A 14,473-nucleotide genomic window follows, 5' to 3' on the forward strand; every position below is an offset into this window, starting at 1 on the left:
CTCTGCCTGTCTCTCACAGCAGCTGGAGTTCATCACCCCCTTCCAGCTGTACTTCAACCCAGACCTCATCTTCAGGAAGTTCCAGGTGAGGCCTTGCCCGGGTTTTGGGGCCCCTTCCTGGCCAGGGGTGGGTGTGACAGGCTGGGCCCTGGGCTTCCTGCTCCCTGGGGCGGTCAGGGAGCGCTGTGTGATCCCGGGAGCTTCTTCCCACTGCTCTGCCCCGTGCTGCTTGGCAGGAGGTGGGTTGCCAGCATGGTGGCCCCCCTTGTGACAGGCACCAGGATGGAGGTTGCTTCTTCCAGCCTTTCCCTGCCATATGCCAACCTGGCATTTCCTGTTGTCCTGTGCTCAAACCCCATCTCTTCCCTGTCTGTGACACTGAAGTGTTTGGCTGGGTGGGGAAGGCTTTACTGAACAGCCACTTACGCTGGCTCTGGGTGCTGAATTGTGGCTGTTTGTCCCTTCCAGAAAAGCAGAGAAATAAAATCATGGAATTGTTTAGGTTGGAAAAGACCTTTAAGATCATCAAGTCCAACTGTTACCCTAACCCTGCCATCCCACCACTAAACCATGTCCCTAAGCACCTTGTCTGCCTGGCTTTTAAATACCCCCAGGGACGGGGACTCAACCACTTCCCTGGGCAGCCTGTTCTAATGTTTGAAATCTTCTCTCCTGTACCTGGAAGGGCAGGATACACTGAGGTGGGCAATATAGGGGGGTCCCACGTGAAGGTGGTGCAGCTGTCTGGTGTCCAGGGGTAGTTCTGAGTGGATGGGTGTGTGACTGGGTGTCCCCAGTGGATGCGGTGATGGGCTGATGTATGTGTGATGGGGAGAGACCTGTCTGCCCGCCTCCTTTTCTCTCTCCTCTCTCTTCTCTTTCAGATATGGAGGCTGATCACCAACTTCCTCTTTTTTGGGCCCCTGGGATTCAGTTTCTTTTTCAACATGATATTTCTGTATCCTTTGGTCTCAGTGAAACTCTCTGCTCCCTTTTTGGCTTAGGCGTGATTCCCCCGTCCACCTTCCTCCCCAGGCTGACTTGTATTGGCAGCAGTCTAGGGCTGTGGATTCTTCCCTTGGCTCTTTTGGTCTGAATTGAAGCCATTCCCCTCACAACTGTGGCCATCTCCTGTGCCTCCATTTCTACTTGCTGCAGGGCAGCCCCTGCCAAAAGGCTGAAGAAGCTGGCAGTGCTGCTGTGGCTCACATTGGGGAGCAGTGCCTGCTCCTGGGGTGAGCCCTGGCTGAAGCACAGCAGATGCCTCTTTCTTTCCCTGGGGTCAGTGGTGTGAGCTGAAGTTTGTGCTGTTCTGCTCTGGGGCTTGGACACCTGGCTGGCAGCTTCCTGTGATGAAACAGCTTGCAGCTGGTTTATTCCCCATAAAGTCATGCTGTGGGGACACGGGGTGGCCAGCTGTTAATTTCCTATACTGTAACCCCTCCCTTCTCTCCTGCTCTCAGGTACAGGTACTGCCGTATGCTAGAAGAAGGCTCCTTCCGTGGAAGGACGGCTGACTTTGTCTTCATGTTCCTCTTTGGAGGGTTTCTCATGACAGTATCCTTTTTGAGTTGGCTGAGGCTCTCTGGTGTCTTCTGAGATGCTGTGGATAGCGTGGGGCTTCTCTGCTGGCACTCCGTGTGCTGGCTGTATTGTGTGGTCTGTAGCAGGTACCTGCCTGCTGACCAGGACAGCTGGCTTGTGACCCGCCTTGGTGCCATGGGGCAGAGAGCTGTGCTGTGCCCCAGCTCTGCCAGGCTCCTGAGGCCTGGGAGAGCTCTGGGCATGTGGTAGAGGGGTGACTTCTGGCTGTATGGCACGGCTTGTGCTCCCGACTCTCACCCACCCTTGTCTCCTGGCCTGTGCCTCACCCAGTATGCTTAGAGCAGAAGCAGAACACAGGAAAAGCTGCTGGTACTTGTGTTGGTGCCTGCAGAAGTGCTGATGCACCTGGCAAGGGGATGGGCTGCCTGATTGCAGAAGAGGACACGTGTGCTCAGGAAGCTCAGCCTGAAAGGAAGCCCCTTGTCATGCTCTGTGAGAAAGCGTCCAGCTGCAGCAGGGCAACTGGATCTGAGCTCTGGTGGGTGGAGCACACTGCAGTGCGTGGGGCTGCCTTCAGACATGGGGCTGCAAGCTGAAGGGAAGATGATGTGACATAAGGACAAGGAGTGGGGTGCCCGTATACTGTCTGCCATCAGCATGTTGGGCAGCATGAGCCCAGCACTCTGTCCTTGAAGCCTGTCAGTGGCTGGAGATACTGTCACACATCTTAAGAAGTTCTTTTATTGTGGGACAAAATCTGATGGGGAGAAATATCTCCCTCCCAAGCACAAAACCTTTTCTGAATGTCTTGCTGCTGTCTTATGCAGATGGCTCAGAGCACTGCTCTCCCCATAGACTTCTGCATGAAGCTGTGAGAACTCTCACATCCATGGTCTGCCATCCTCAGATGTTTGGCTAGTCAGGGTCCGGGTGTCTGCAGCAGCCACGTGCTTGGCTGTAGGTGAATTTGGAGGTCAACTACAACAAGGGCAGGGGATTTTTTTTTTTGCCTCTGGCTGTCTCTTTGTGCCCTGAAGAAGAGGGCTGTGAATGGCAAGAGCCCTATCACTGCTGAAGTTCTTCTGTAGAAGGCAGATACTGGATGTGAGATACTTGTTAAGATGTGCCATGTGTCCCAGGAGCTGTAAGAATGTGAAGGCCCTTCTCTGAAGGTCACTTTTAATGGTCACTTTGTAGAGGTGACTATGAGCTCCTTGGTCTCTGCTGGTTGTAGATAGCAGCTTAAGGAATGAGCAACCTGTACATGCCACTCCATAGTGTCTTGTTGTGGGGTGGAAGGGAGGGAAATGTGGTTGGAGGGGTGGGGGTCAGTACATCTCAGCCAGCCCAGGAGGGGTTTGGTGACATGGGCAATGCCTTGCATGCTGTGATCAGCTGCCTGCAGTTCTGGATTTCCTAGCCACAAGGCAGCCTGTGCTGCCTGGAGGGGGTGCATGAGGTGGGTAGGTTTTTCCTTGACTCGGTAGTTCCTAGCTATTTGGACTCTTTGCCAGCCTATTTTTTCTGGGCCAGGCTTTCACCATCATGCTGGTGTACGTGTGGAGTCGCAGGAACCCTTATATCCGCATGAACTTCTTTGGGCTGCTTAACTTCCAGGCCCCCTTCTTGCCCTGGGTCCTGATGGGATTCTCTCTGCTCCTGGGCAACTCCATCATCATCGACTTACTGGGTATGTCTAAGTTGGCAGGTGCTGGGAACAAGGGCCCTTTGCAGCCACAGTGTGCTCTAATCTCATAGATGCTACTGGAGCACTTGCACTGTCCCTTGGTTTCATCTTACTTAAGATGGTGGGTTTCCTAAAGTGAGCTGGCTGAGGTTGCTGGGTGGCCAGTCTTGTGCCTGAGCTCTTGCTTGTGACCTGCATTTTGCTGTGTCTTCCCCAGGGGCAGAAGTTGGGTGACACTTGCACTGTGTCTCATCTCCTGGGTGCCTGGTGCTGCCTTCAGGCTGATGGGCTCCCTGCCTGCTTGTGCACTGATAGCAGCAAACAGCCTGGCCCCCCAGCGCTGCAGCAGAGGTGGTTCTGGTGGGAGCTGGGGCATGGGTACACAGCTGAGGGGTTCTTGGAGCTTTAACCTGCTTAACCTCCCAGCAGCTCTGGTTCAGCTGGCAAAGGAGTCATAGCTGGGCCTGACCTTGGTGACCTCTCTCCCCAGGGATTGCAGTGGGTCACATCTATTACTTCTTGGAAGATGTTTTCCCTAACCAGCCTGGAGGAAAGAAGTTGCTGTTAACCCCTGGCTTCCTGTAAGTAAAGCTGATCCTTTCTGGGCTTTGCTGCTTTCCAACCTGGGTCACTTTCATAGCAAACAGTGGTATGTGACAGCGTGGGGTGACCATAGGACACAACTGCATGCTGGTAGCACCTCAGCTCAATTTGTTTGATACCTCAGTTTATGCCTCTGCTGCAGAAAGCACTGGCACTTTGCACATCATATACATATGTATGCAGGGTCCATAAAGCAGTTGCTGGTACCTTAAGCTTTGCTAGTTGAACTGGAGTGTTCTTGCTGCTTGTGGAAATGCTAGATGCAGGTAGGATTTTTTTCTGATGTATTTCTGTAGTTTAAGAAAGCAGAATAAGCTGTTCTTCATGCTGAGGATCAAAGCTGACCTAGAGCTGAGCAAAAGAACAGTTAGTGCTGCTGCAACAGGCGGGCAGCTGTGGCGTGCAGCCGAGCCCTGTGAAGGGGTAGGGTGTTCCTAGGAGGGCTGGGGGCTTTGTCCTCACTCACTTTCCTAACCTGCCTGCTTGGTGGGATGGGCATGTCCCTTGCCAGGAAGATGGTATTTGACACGCCTGAAGAGGATCCCAACTATAACCCTCTCCCTGAGGATCGTCTAGAAAACCAACCTGGAGACCAAGACCAGAACCAGCAGCAGCATCCACAGTAACACAGGGGACTTCTCCATGTGGCCAGATTCCTCTGTTCCGGCTGGACTTGTGCTGTGGCCCAGCGATCCTACTGGAATAACACCAGTTGCCATTCTGATGTGTAATGTTTCACTGTTTGTATGGGTAACCCATCTTCCCCTTGTACCAAGTGGTTCCACAGGGCTTTGTACATAAGAACTGGTGAATGCCTGTGGGGGTGTTCTAGGGACACGGACTGGAAGCTGCGATGGCTCCTCAGTTACCCAGTGGGGAATAAGCATCAAACGGGGTGTTAAACCAGTTACTCCTCTTGCTGTTGACGGCTTGCTGTGTGCCAGGTCACTCTTGCCCCCTGTACAAAGACCAGTGCTCCTGGCTCTCACTGTTGTGAGGCATCTTTGTGGGCTTTCAGTGACATAGTACTCCCAACTCTACCATGGTAGAATGCAGCTCGGTCTCTTCCTTTCCTCTAAGTCCCCCACTCCTCTTTTGGTTGTTGTTTCCAAAGAGTCTTTACATTAAAGTCTTTTATTTTTCAGTTGTGTCTCCATTTCTGACAGGGCAGAGGCAGCAATTCATCATTACTCATCAAGACTTTGCTCAAAACTGCCAGGTTGCTTGCTTGAGCTTTTCTTTTTTCGGTGGGCAAAGCAAAGTTCAGGCTTGCTGGAAGATGTTCTTCCTCTCTTCTCATGCTCCCCAGTCCTGCTGACAGAACGCAGGGGATGTGGGGGTGTCTAGTTGGAGAAAGGGATACCTGGGAAAGGACAGGGGACAGAGCTGGACACTTGAGCCAGGCAGTGACTGGAAGTAGCACTTGACACTAGTAATAAAGGCTGCCTGTGTATGCAGTGTAATTCCACTCTTGTTGAATGTTTTTAGTCCTGAAACTTAAACATCTGAATTTTAGGGGAAAACTAAACAAGCTAATCCCTACCATGAACAGCTGTACTAAATGGATTTGATTATTCTTGCTAATGCAGTAACATAGACCTCAAAGCCTTTGGAGTAAATTGTCAATCATTGATCTCAGGAGAGCTAGCTCATCTGGTAATGTTGCTGTCTGCTCAGCTAAACAAGCTTGCAAACCACTGCTAAAACTAAGGAGAAATGTGAGTAACCAGCATCCAATTAAGAGGAATGATATAGAAGCCTTGTGGCAAAGGAAGATTGAACCACAGCTCCCCCCTCCTCTCTGGGCTTCCCATGGAAAAACCTTTCTAATGAAAAATCAGACTTCATTTGAACAAGCTATTTAGCTGCACTTTTGTTTCGCTCCAGGAAGAGGATGAAAGAACTGTACAGGTGGTGACCTTCTTCTAGAAGATGCAGTGGTACTGAGGGCTAAGTGGCCTCAGACTCAGCAGGTACTTGCCACATGCTCTGCTTGTGACCCAGTAACACCGAACTAGCACTTCAATGCCTGGGAAGAGTTTGTCTTTAAAGTCTGCAGGCGTTCTCTTTTAAATGCTTTGGAGATGGGACTCTGAAATGCAAAAGCTGGGCTACGCTTTCAGCTCCGGTACTAGGTTAACCTAAGGAGTTGTGGTGATAGAGCAAGCAAGCTGCTTCCTCGTGGTCCTAACACATGGAGAAAGCTGGCTCAACTTATTGTTCTGGGGCTTGGCCCCCTGGGCTGTCCTGCCTTGCCCCTGGCTGCTTGGAAGGACAATTCCTACAGCCTCTGGAGCTTGGGAAGCAGAGGGAGGTACTTGTAAACTGCTACAGAAGCTGCAGGCCTTGGGTGTCCATACCTTGTTGTGAACTTTAGGATTAGGTAACCACAAGCTTCAAAGCAATTAAAAATGTGCCCTGCAGATGCTGGTTTAAGGCTACAGTAGTATCATGCTTCTTTTGGTCAAATTCCCAGAAGAGGCTGCTGGCGGAAGTACCTGATCATGATGAAGAGAGGCTGAAGTGCTCTCGGGAAGAGTTGGAGTTCTTGGATCTGCGAGGCAAAAATATGCATTCTATGTGGGAGGCCACGATGCAGCAGGAGTCCCTGGTCTTGTCTTGCTGAAATAAACTTCCAGCCTCTCTAATAAGGAATAATGGATAGAGTACAGCTCTGGCACAGGGGCCTAGGATAAGGCTGCAATAATATTATTGCTAGAATTGCAAGTTTTTGGTTTCTGCGGACTAACATCTGGAAAAAGTTCCCTCCCACCCAGGAATCAGAACTGGCTCTGCTATTACTCAAGTCTAAACATGATAAATGAAGGCCGGAAAGTGGTTTTTTTGCCTGTGCTAGCAGTGTGGGTGGATCAGCAAGGATCGTAAAACTTAGTGACTTAACAATAAAGGCCCGAACATAACTGTTCAGCTGCCAGCTAAATCCACCCTGCCTGCAACACTTGTCCTTTTCTGGCAGTGAATGGCAGGAACTTTAGCAAAGAGCTGGTGTACTTCAATGACAAGGTTGATTCTGATTAGTTTTTTAAGCTAGCTTAATTTTTTTTTAATCTCACTTCAATGGGCTTTCTGTTTTTAAACTCCCCAGGGCAAGACAGGTTCCTTCTAGAGCTGTAGAATCCTGACACTGCAGTGCTTTGCTTTGGGTGCTCTGTAACCGGTGGGCTGACAATGACCACAGCAAAGCCACTTGCTGGAGGGAAGCTGCAGTCCCAGCCACTGCATGCTTCAGCTTTTGTACCAGTTCAGAGGCTGTTGTTTTCCAGATGCAGTCTTCACACACCAGGCTGACATCTAACCAAAATTAATGTGAAGTTTGTGACTTCAGTTCAACTGTTCTGCCCTTGTCAAGCGAGCCAGCTGAACACCTCACTGGGTTCATTACAGACCGCACCAAGTATGGTAACAGCCCTGTCCTTTAGACAGTTGTTTGTTGCTTCTATTTTTAAGTCTCATTCTCACTTTCCCCTGGAACAAAAGGTTTTGGGCTGTTTTATTTGTTTAAGTAAAGCCTGCAGTTCCCACCATGCTTCAGGAAAACTGCATGCATGTGAGGGTTCAGCATTATACTCAAAAGCATTGATTTTAGGCCCTGGGACTGCTCAGTTACCAAAACAGCACAAAACAATTGTGAGACTCATTATTCATTCAAACTTACTGAACTCAACCTAAGTCATATGCATTCCTTTTATTTAAAAAGTTGTCCTAACAGTGCGTGTTGCACCTATACAAAAGAATCTTTACACTGTCCACACACAGGTATAGAAGGGCTCCAACAGCTGCCACGGGTCTCAGCTAGAGCACGTGCTAATGCAGCGTTCTTGGTACGTGGCATTTAGGTGGAGGGGATGGGGCAGAAGTCAGCAGTACTGGGAACTCTTGGCAAGTGGAATGTGTGTCCGCTTCAGGGACAGAAAGACCCCTGCCAATCCTAGATCCATCAGGGGAGAGGAGTAGGGATAAAGTCTGTAGGAAGAGCACCAGTGTCACAACAGGAAGGTTACCAGGCTGGAGCAGTATTGGCCAAACGCCTCATGCGCCTAGGAGAGAGAGAAAGAGGTACAGTAAGTGCTGTGTTACAGTCATGTGGAGTCTTAGTAAAACCAACACTTTTGGGGAGGCTGCCACAGCTTTGTGAACGCTGTAGAGAGGTTTATCGCATCCTTGGATCACCGGAGAGTGCCCCTGTCGCTAAGGCTAAGACACTATTTTCAGTAACAGCTTTTCAGGCACTTTTGCTCATCCGCTTGGATTGAACTGATCACGACTGAAAACTATTCAGCCAGCCAGAGCTGAAAAGCAGAATAATTACAAATCTGTTCATCAGCAGTGAAAAAAAAAAAATCCTGGGAAAGAGCTGAGCCAGCAGATTTACTGTTTCCACAATGTATCTTTTGGAGGTTCTAGCAGTTCATTTATACCTGCCAGGAGCATTTTCACCAAGAAGGAGCAAGTGCTCCCTACTTGCTCATCAAATGCTGCTCAGCTGGGTCTCTGACGGACAGAGCTCCTCCTGGAAGTGAAGCAGTGCTCCCGTGCTGGCTAACAGGCCGGCATCAGTCAGGCTCGAGCTGGGAGCTTGCCCGTTCCTACATCAAACAGCACTTTACCCTTCATAAAAGCAAGCCTCATGACAGGTTCTAGGTAGTGTGACCCTGCACGGAACTCCCAATACTTTTGATGAATGCCGCCTTATAGAAACAAATCCCCCTGCACAAGCAGAGCCCAGGGAAAAGAAAAAAAGGGGGGGAAAAAAAAAAGTGTGCTTCGAACAGGAGGTGGTTAAAGTACAGATCTAAATGTTTGTGGAGCAAGGTGATAATAGTTTAATATCCTGAAGCTAAAGGGATATGAGTTTCTGTTGTGGTATGCAAGTTTGAAATCCAGCCAGTTGGCTCTCAGCAGAAAAAGACAAACATCAAAGCTTTTAATGTCTGCCTTCAAGACAGGCCAGAATGAGAACTGTCTGAATGAGTGGCAGCACCTTGTATTTCTGTCCTGGTCTCTGATCTTCTTCTCCATCTCGGCATCTGTGAGGGTTTCCAGAAGAGGGCACCACTGGTCAGCATCCCCCGTGTTGCGAATGGCAATTTCCACCGTCGGCAGAGGGTTCTCGCTGCAAGGCACGGCAGAAGGCAACAAAGCAACATTTATCAGTGGTCCCAGAGCGCTCCTCTGGCTTACCAGCTCAGGTGCAAGGCAGAAGGACAAAGGAGCATCATTTACAGCGTTTCAGGTGTAAGCATTCGGCCTCAGCCCTGCTTAGTACAGTCTGGTTCCCAGAAGTACCCCAGGGGCTGATGGAGCCCTTGAGTCTCGTGGAGCCTGAAGGTTCTGGGAGACCAGCTACGACCATCTCCTTTCACCACCAGGGAAGGGGTTCTCAAAGCACCCGCGGCTGATGCAGTTCCCTCCCGCAAAGGCTGTTATGAACTGGCTGACAGCGTTCAAACCCAAATAAGCACATGCAAAGTTCATACCAGTTTATTAGTGCTGGGAGCACTTCTCCCCAAGCAGCAGCTGAGCAGGGCCTGCTAACAGGACTCTTCGTCCAGCTTTGCCCTTCTGCAGCTCTTGACTTCCTAGCTGTAGTTTGCCTAGCGCACCTCCGGCAGCTCTTCCCTGGCAAAAGGCTGGCTTTCTGGGAGTGGAACAACCCTGCTCTCCCAACTGCCATGGAAAAGGTCATCTTTTAGAACCTGCTGTTGCAACCAGAGGCTGTGGCTACTCCCTCCACAAGTACTGAAATGCCAGGCTCTGTCCGAGATCACAAGATCTGCTCCTCTGAGATCTCCCTGCCCTGACCAGCTGTATTATCACATGCACAAAAATATTTACTGCTTCACTAGCCACTTTTCAGTAAATGTCAACAGGAACTGACCAGGAGCAGCTTCCCAAATATTGACAGTGGAGCTGGAAGCCCAGCATAAATACAGAGGAGCCTCAGAATGTAAATGTTTGCTTTGAATTCTAGAAAGCAGCTCAGCCCGAGCTTTACCAAGTGTGTGAGAGGAGCCCTCTGGCAGGTGTGGACATGCAGCCGGCCCCCTCCCCAGGGACATGCCTCCCTGCACAGGATTTCAGCGCTTGTGGGCAACCCCCTCCCTCCCCCAGGAAGGAATTCAAATGCTAATTGCCATGGGAACAGACGACATCTGCATCAAAGCTCTATTAATCTAGAATAACAAGTCTTCAAAGTAATGCTACAATGAAAAATTAATCCAGGGCCTTTGGTATCTGATTCTGGGAGGAAGCTTTAATCAAATCTACTTCCAGCATTGCTGACGTCCACTAAGCAACACACAGAACAAAGAATTTCATCTTAGCCCCAGACTGCTACACATTCCAGACTAAATGCTACATCTTAGCTGGCTTTTTTGACTTGATAGCGTGGTCTCTTATCTCATTTACCATGCTTCACACTGAGCACCCGCTAGAATTAAATGGGGGTTGGAAAGCCACCCTTTGTGCATTACTTAATTGCAAGCCAGCGCAGATACCACACTTCTATAGCATAGAATCAGAGATAGACTGAAAAAATCCTCATCTCCCAACCTCCAAAGTAAGACAGCTCCCCCTCCCCTGTTATTTTTTGATCAAGAGGATGGTGCCGCTGGCAGAATGACTGAAATGCGTGTCAGCTGCAGGATTCCCAGTAGAGCAAGGCCCTCCCCTCTGCTAGGGTCCAGGCCTCAGGCAGTAGCATGATGGTCATGCCAACAGGGCAGGGAAACGTCTTCTTGCGGAAAGGGTAACTCTTCTGGCACGTGGTTTGGTGTGGGAGAGAACCCGTGCCATCATTCAGGTCTTGAAAGCAAAACTCTGGCTATGAAGCCCTGCATGCCGACACTAGGAACACTCGGTACCGAGGTACACGCTGTCCCCCTGAAAATCCCACAAGCATCAGTTACCTGTCTGCTTCTAGTCCTGCCCCTTCCATGGGGCTTTCCGGCCCTCCTTGTTTTGTACAGAGCAGGCCAGCTGAAAGAACTGTCCTGGCTTTCGTCAACTAGGAGACAGTTTCACCTCTCCCTCAGATGATCAAGAGGCACATGACTGCTCAATCCCCCGGTCCCTCGAGATATTAAGTTTCTTTTGATACATCTAAAGCAGACCCTTTCCTTACATCAGTGGAATGACTTTGGAGCAACCACCACTCCTGTGGTTTGGGAATTCAGGAACTAACCAACCACAGAACCCAAATATCATTAATCACTGTAAGGTTTCAAAAGTACTCATTTGCTGGAAGAAAAAAGGGAAGAGGAGGACATGTTTGTACTATGACACAAAACAAGGTTTAAATTAGATGTTTTTTTCCTCCCTGAACAGCTCATGTCTAGGTACTTTGTTGTGTTGGGATTCCTTTCCTAGTTTTTTTATTCTCCCCCCCTGCAATATTGCCACAGTCTAGAAGGCCTGAAATCTCCCTCTCTGAACCATCCCCAAAAGGAAGCACTCTTTAGTAACCACAGCCAGCTATGTTTTTAGAAAGACTAGCGTGAAGTTGGCATTAACATGATCTATCTGAGAGAGCCTGGGCAGCATGGACTAAAACTTTACTTGCAGCAAGTTACAGAGACTGATAGGAAGCAAAGGGAGAAATGAACCCCCCTCACAACAGTTAAATTGTACATGGATTAGTTTCTTAACTCGGATATCTGTAATACAGAGAGAAGCACAGGGAGGGAAAACATTTAGTGTCCATTAATGCGGACAACGCCTGCCTCTGATGTACCAAGTGACAAGAGTTAAGAACAAATGCCCTGTGGGCTGGGAGGCAGTATGCCGAAAAGTTGTCTAAGTAAATTAACTAGGAAGGTAAATAAATTGCCAGTAGAAAAGACGGCTTCCTGGCCAGTGTGGTGTGAACAGGGACACCTCTCTACTGAAGAAGAAAGCTCAAATTCCTGGGAATGCTCAGGCAACAAGTCGTCCTACTAAGCCTTCCAGAAATGAACTTGCTCCTTGCCATAGCTAGCTTAAGCTACAGATAAAGTTTGCTTCACATTGGCCCCAAGGTCTGCATCTACCAGTGGGGACGCTTTCGTTCTCTGTTACTGGAGGCTACAGCGCAGGCAGTGCTAGCTCACTTCTGTTGTCGTTATAACGTATCCAGCAGCAGGGAAGGAAAGACAGTGTTACAGGCATCACATTCCCATCTACTGCCCTTCAAGTTCCCATCATGTCTCAGAAACGCACACCCACTGTTCTGCTGTTACAATTCAACGTGGTCACACACCAGATCTGCAAGTATCAGTCAGCTGTCATGGATGGAAAGGTAGAAGTCACCTCCTCACCTCCGTGAGGAACCGGGACATCAGCAGGGTGGACACACAATCTAGCAGTTTCAGTAAGAGTTTAATTCCCATGCTGTAAACAGTCCCTTTCCATTTTCTGATATGAACCACTCTGGGGATCATTTTAGAACCAAGTAGTTGCTGTGGAAGATTTTCAGGATAAAAATAACCTCCAGAGGAAGCAGAGTGAGCCTAGTGGAAGAGCAACTGGTCCAGAGCAGTTCAGTAGCCATTTTCCACAGAAGGTTGTGCAGTCAAGAAACATTCGGATGGAGGAGGAAGGAGTAGAGCTCACGGAGTAGAGCTCACAGCAGCAGCCAGCTGCCCCATAGCCTCCAGCTCCTCCTCACTTAACCCTCACACCAACTACTCACTGTCCTCTGCCTGAGGCAGGACGGGGCTGGGCACATTTCCCTGTGCTGCCCAGGTAGGTCATCCTGCTTCCTTGAGCTGACCTCTGCAAAACTGGTGTCAACAGCACCATTCCCTCACTTCGGCAAATACATCATTTGCTGAACTCTCAAACTTCCTCAACTGTCTCCATGACCTGAGGTCAAAAAACCTCCCAGCACACATTAAGGGATACTTCCAGCCTGCAGACTCAGCACTGTGCCGAGGATAACATCAGTACAGTAACTTGCCACAGAACACCGCACGGCACAACTGGAAACCATTATCATTAGGAGACAAGTTACAAAGCTGACTAATCAAACCTGACACTGCTGCATTCCAGCTGTGAGAAGGGCCTATGATCAAGCCAACTTTAACATCAGCCAGAGTAGAGAGCTACGGTTTCAATCAGTCTTAGTTTGAAACAAAAGCTTGAGACAGTGGATGGCCCAAGTCACACAAAGCTGACAAAACAGAAGTGTAGCCAGGGCTCATCATTAGCACACATTAGAAGAGGGGGACACAAGGTATTCAGTCACTGTTAATTACAACAGCCTTTCATTCTGCAGTAAAAGCTGACATTTCATCAATATTTGGTCCTGAAATGTATTCCACCCAACAGGAAAAGATCCTTCAGCACAGGCACAAAAAATGTTAGGAGGACAGAATGGGTGCAAGCCCTCAGGACCAATTTCAAATGAAACTTTCTGCACCAGGTCAGCTGTTCCAGGATTCACTGACGCTAATGCCCCCAAAGTACGAACGCACGCCCATACCCACACGAGGAAGATGGCAGTTCTGTACCTGAAGGCATACGTCTTCTGATGCCAACTCAGCTGTCCCCGGATGCTGTACGCAATGGTAGTGACAAACTCCCCACCGAGACCAAGCTCTGAGCACAGCTTCAAGGCAAACTTCTCCGGTGAATTCTCCTTCTCTGACATGTCCCATTCAAACTGGTCTACAAGGGAGATGTTCCCTACGTGGATGTTTAGCTGGAGACAAGGGAAGAAACAGGTCATTTGTTTCCATTCTCACAATAGTTTGTCAAAGGTAATTTAACTGAGGAGGCAGAGGCTGGAGAAGAGAAGCAGAGAGGTAACTCCTAGTTCATTGCATCTGCAGAGCTCCTTAACTGAATTCTTAATTCCAGTAGTGTGAAGACAACTCTGCTTTGCTCACCAAGGTTCAGTTCTTCCAAAAGGACTCAACAGTGCTTTTACTGAACTATTTCATTATCTCAGGGGCTGGCACATGAATGTGTAGTAATCCGCCACCTTGGTTGTGTTCTCAATACAAAGGACAAAATACAATCTGGAGGCAGGACTGGAATTAAGAGCTCCTTCGCTCTGAGGGAAGCCTTTGTACTCTTCCTCCCGCGTAACATAACCAGAGAAACCCAAATGGTTCCACTCTTGTTCTACTACCTTCCTGTTTTACCTTAATAATAACTCGTTGGTCTGACTGATCTTCCAGGATACTGTCAGTTGGGTACGACTCGATCTGTTGTCGGATGGCAGAGGCAATAGCAGGGACAAAGGTCAGAGGATTCAAATCCAGGTCATCGCAAAGGATCTCAGAGAACATTTCTGGGGTCATTAGCTTTTCTGATACAGAACGAGAATGAACAGACACTGTTAACTTTCTTAGAAATCAATGTCTGCCACTTACAGAATACACAAAATTAATCCCACGGCATGACAAGGGGAATCCCAAATGCATCACCTTTTGCTTTTAAAAGGGTGTTTTGTTTCAGGTTTCTAAGGATGTGCACACTGACACAGGGACTTACAGCGTAGCTACGGTCTAATAACCCACATACATAAAGGAGCTGTATACATGAACTGTTCTGTATTTAAGGTACCTCAGCTAACAGAATAGTCTTGGGCTGCTGAGCTGATGAACTGGGTCAGGAGAACAGGCCAGTTAAACT

General features: G+C 49.0%; 2 protein-coding genes across 3 annotated transcripts in view; one reads left to right on the forward strand and one right to left on the reverse strand.

Moving 5' to 3' along the window:
* Position 1: 1 nt before the first annotated feature.
* On the forward strand, positions 2 to 5,217 carry LOC104122750 (derlin-2; the record flags this gene model as incomplete). The annotated part of the gene is made up of 6 exons (XM_035890473.1): positions 2 to 85; positions 885 to 958; positions 1,464 to 1,557; positions 3,040 to 3,235; positions 3,723 to 3,813; positions 4,347 to 5,217. Coding segments are annotated over 6 exons (654 nt in total), but the record flags the coding sequence as incomplete, so codon positions are not given.
* A 2,292-nt stretch (positions 5,218 to 7,509) lies between these two features.
* Positions 7,510 to 14,473, reverse strand: part of SMARCB1 (SWI/SNF related, matrix associated, actin dependent regulator of chromatin, subfamily b, member 1) — a 12,500-nt gene continuing 5,536 nt past the window's right edge. For both annotated transcript variants that reach the window (XM_035890466.1, XM_009634898.2), the window contains 4 exons: positions 13,981 to 14,147; positions 13,345 to 13,535; positions 8,838 to 8,969; positions 7,510 to 7,893 (listed from right to left, as the gene is read on the reverse strand). In XM_035890466.1, the coding sequence (XP_035746359.1) occupies positions 7,854 to 7,893; positions 8,838 to 8,969; positions 13,345 to 13,535; positions 13,981 to 14,147 (530 nt within the window). In that variant the 3' untranslated portion in view covers positions 7,510 to 7,853. The remainder of the gene's footprint in view (positions 7,894 to 8,837; positions 8,970 to 13,344; positions 13,536 to 13,980; positions 14,148 to 14,473) is intronic.

This window comes from Egretta garzetta, unplaced genomic scaffold (assembly GCF_000687185.1).
Source record: "Egretta garzetta isolate BGI_Z169 unplaced genomic scaffold, ASM68718v1 scaffold343, whole genome shotgun sequence".
NCBI classification, from domain to species: Eukaryota; Metazoa; Chordata; class Aves; order Pelecaniformes; family Ardeidae; genus Egretta; species Egretta garzetta.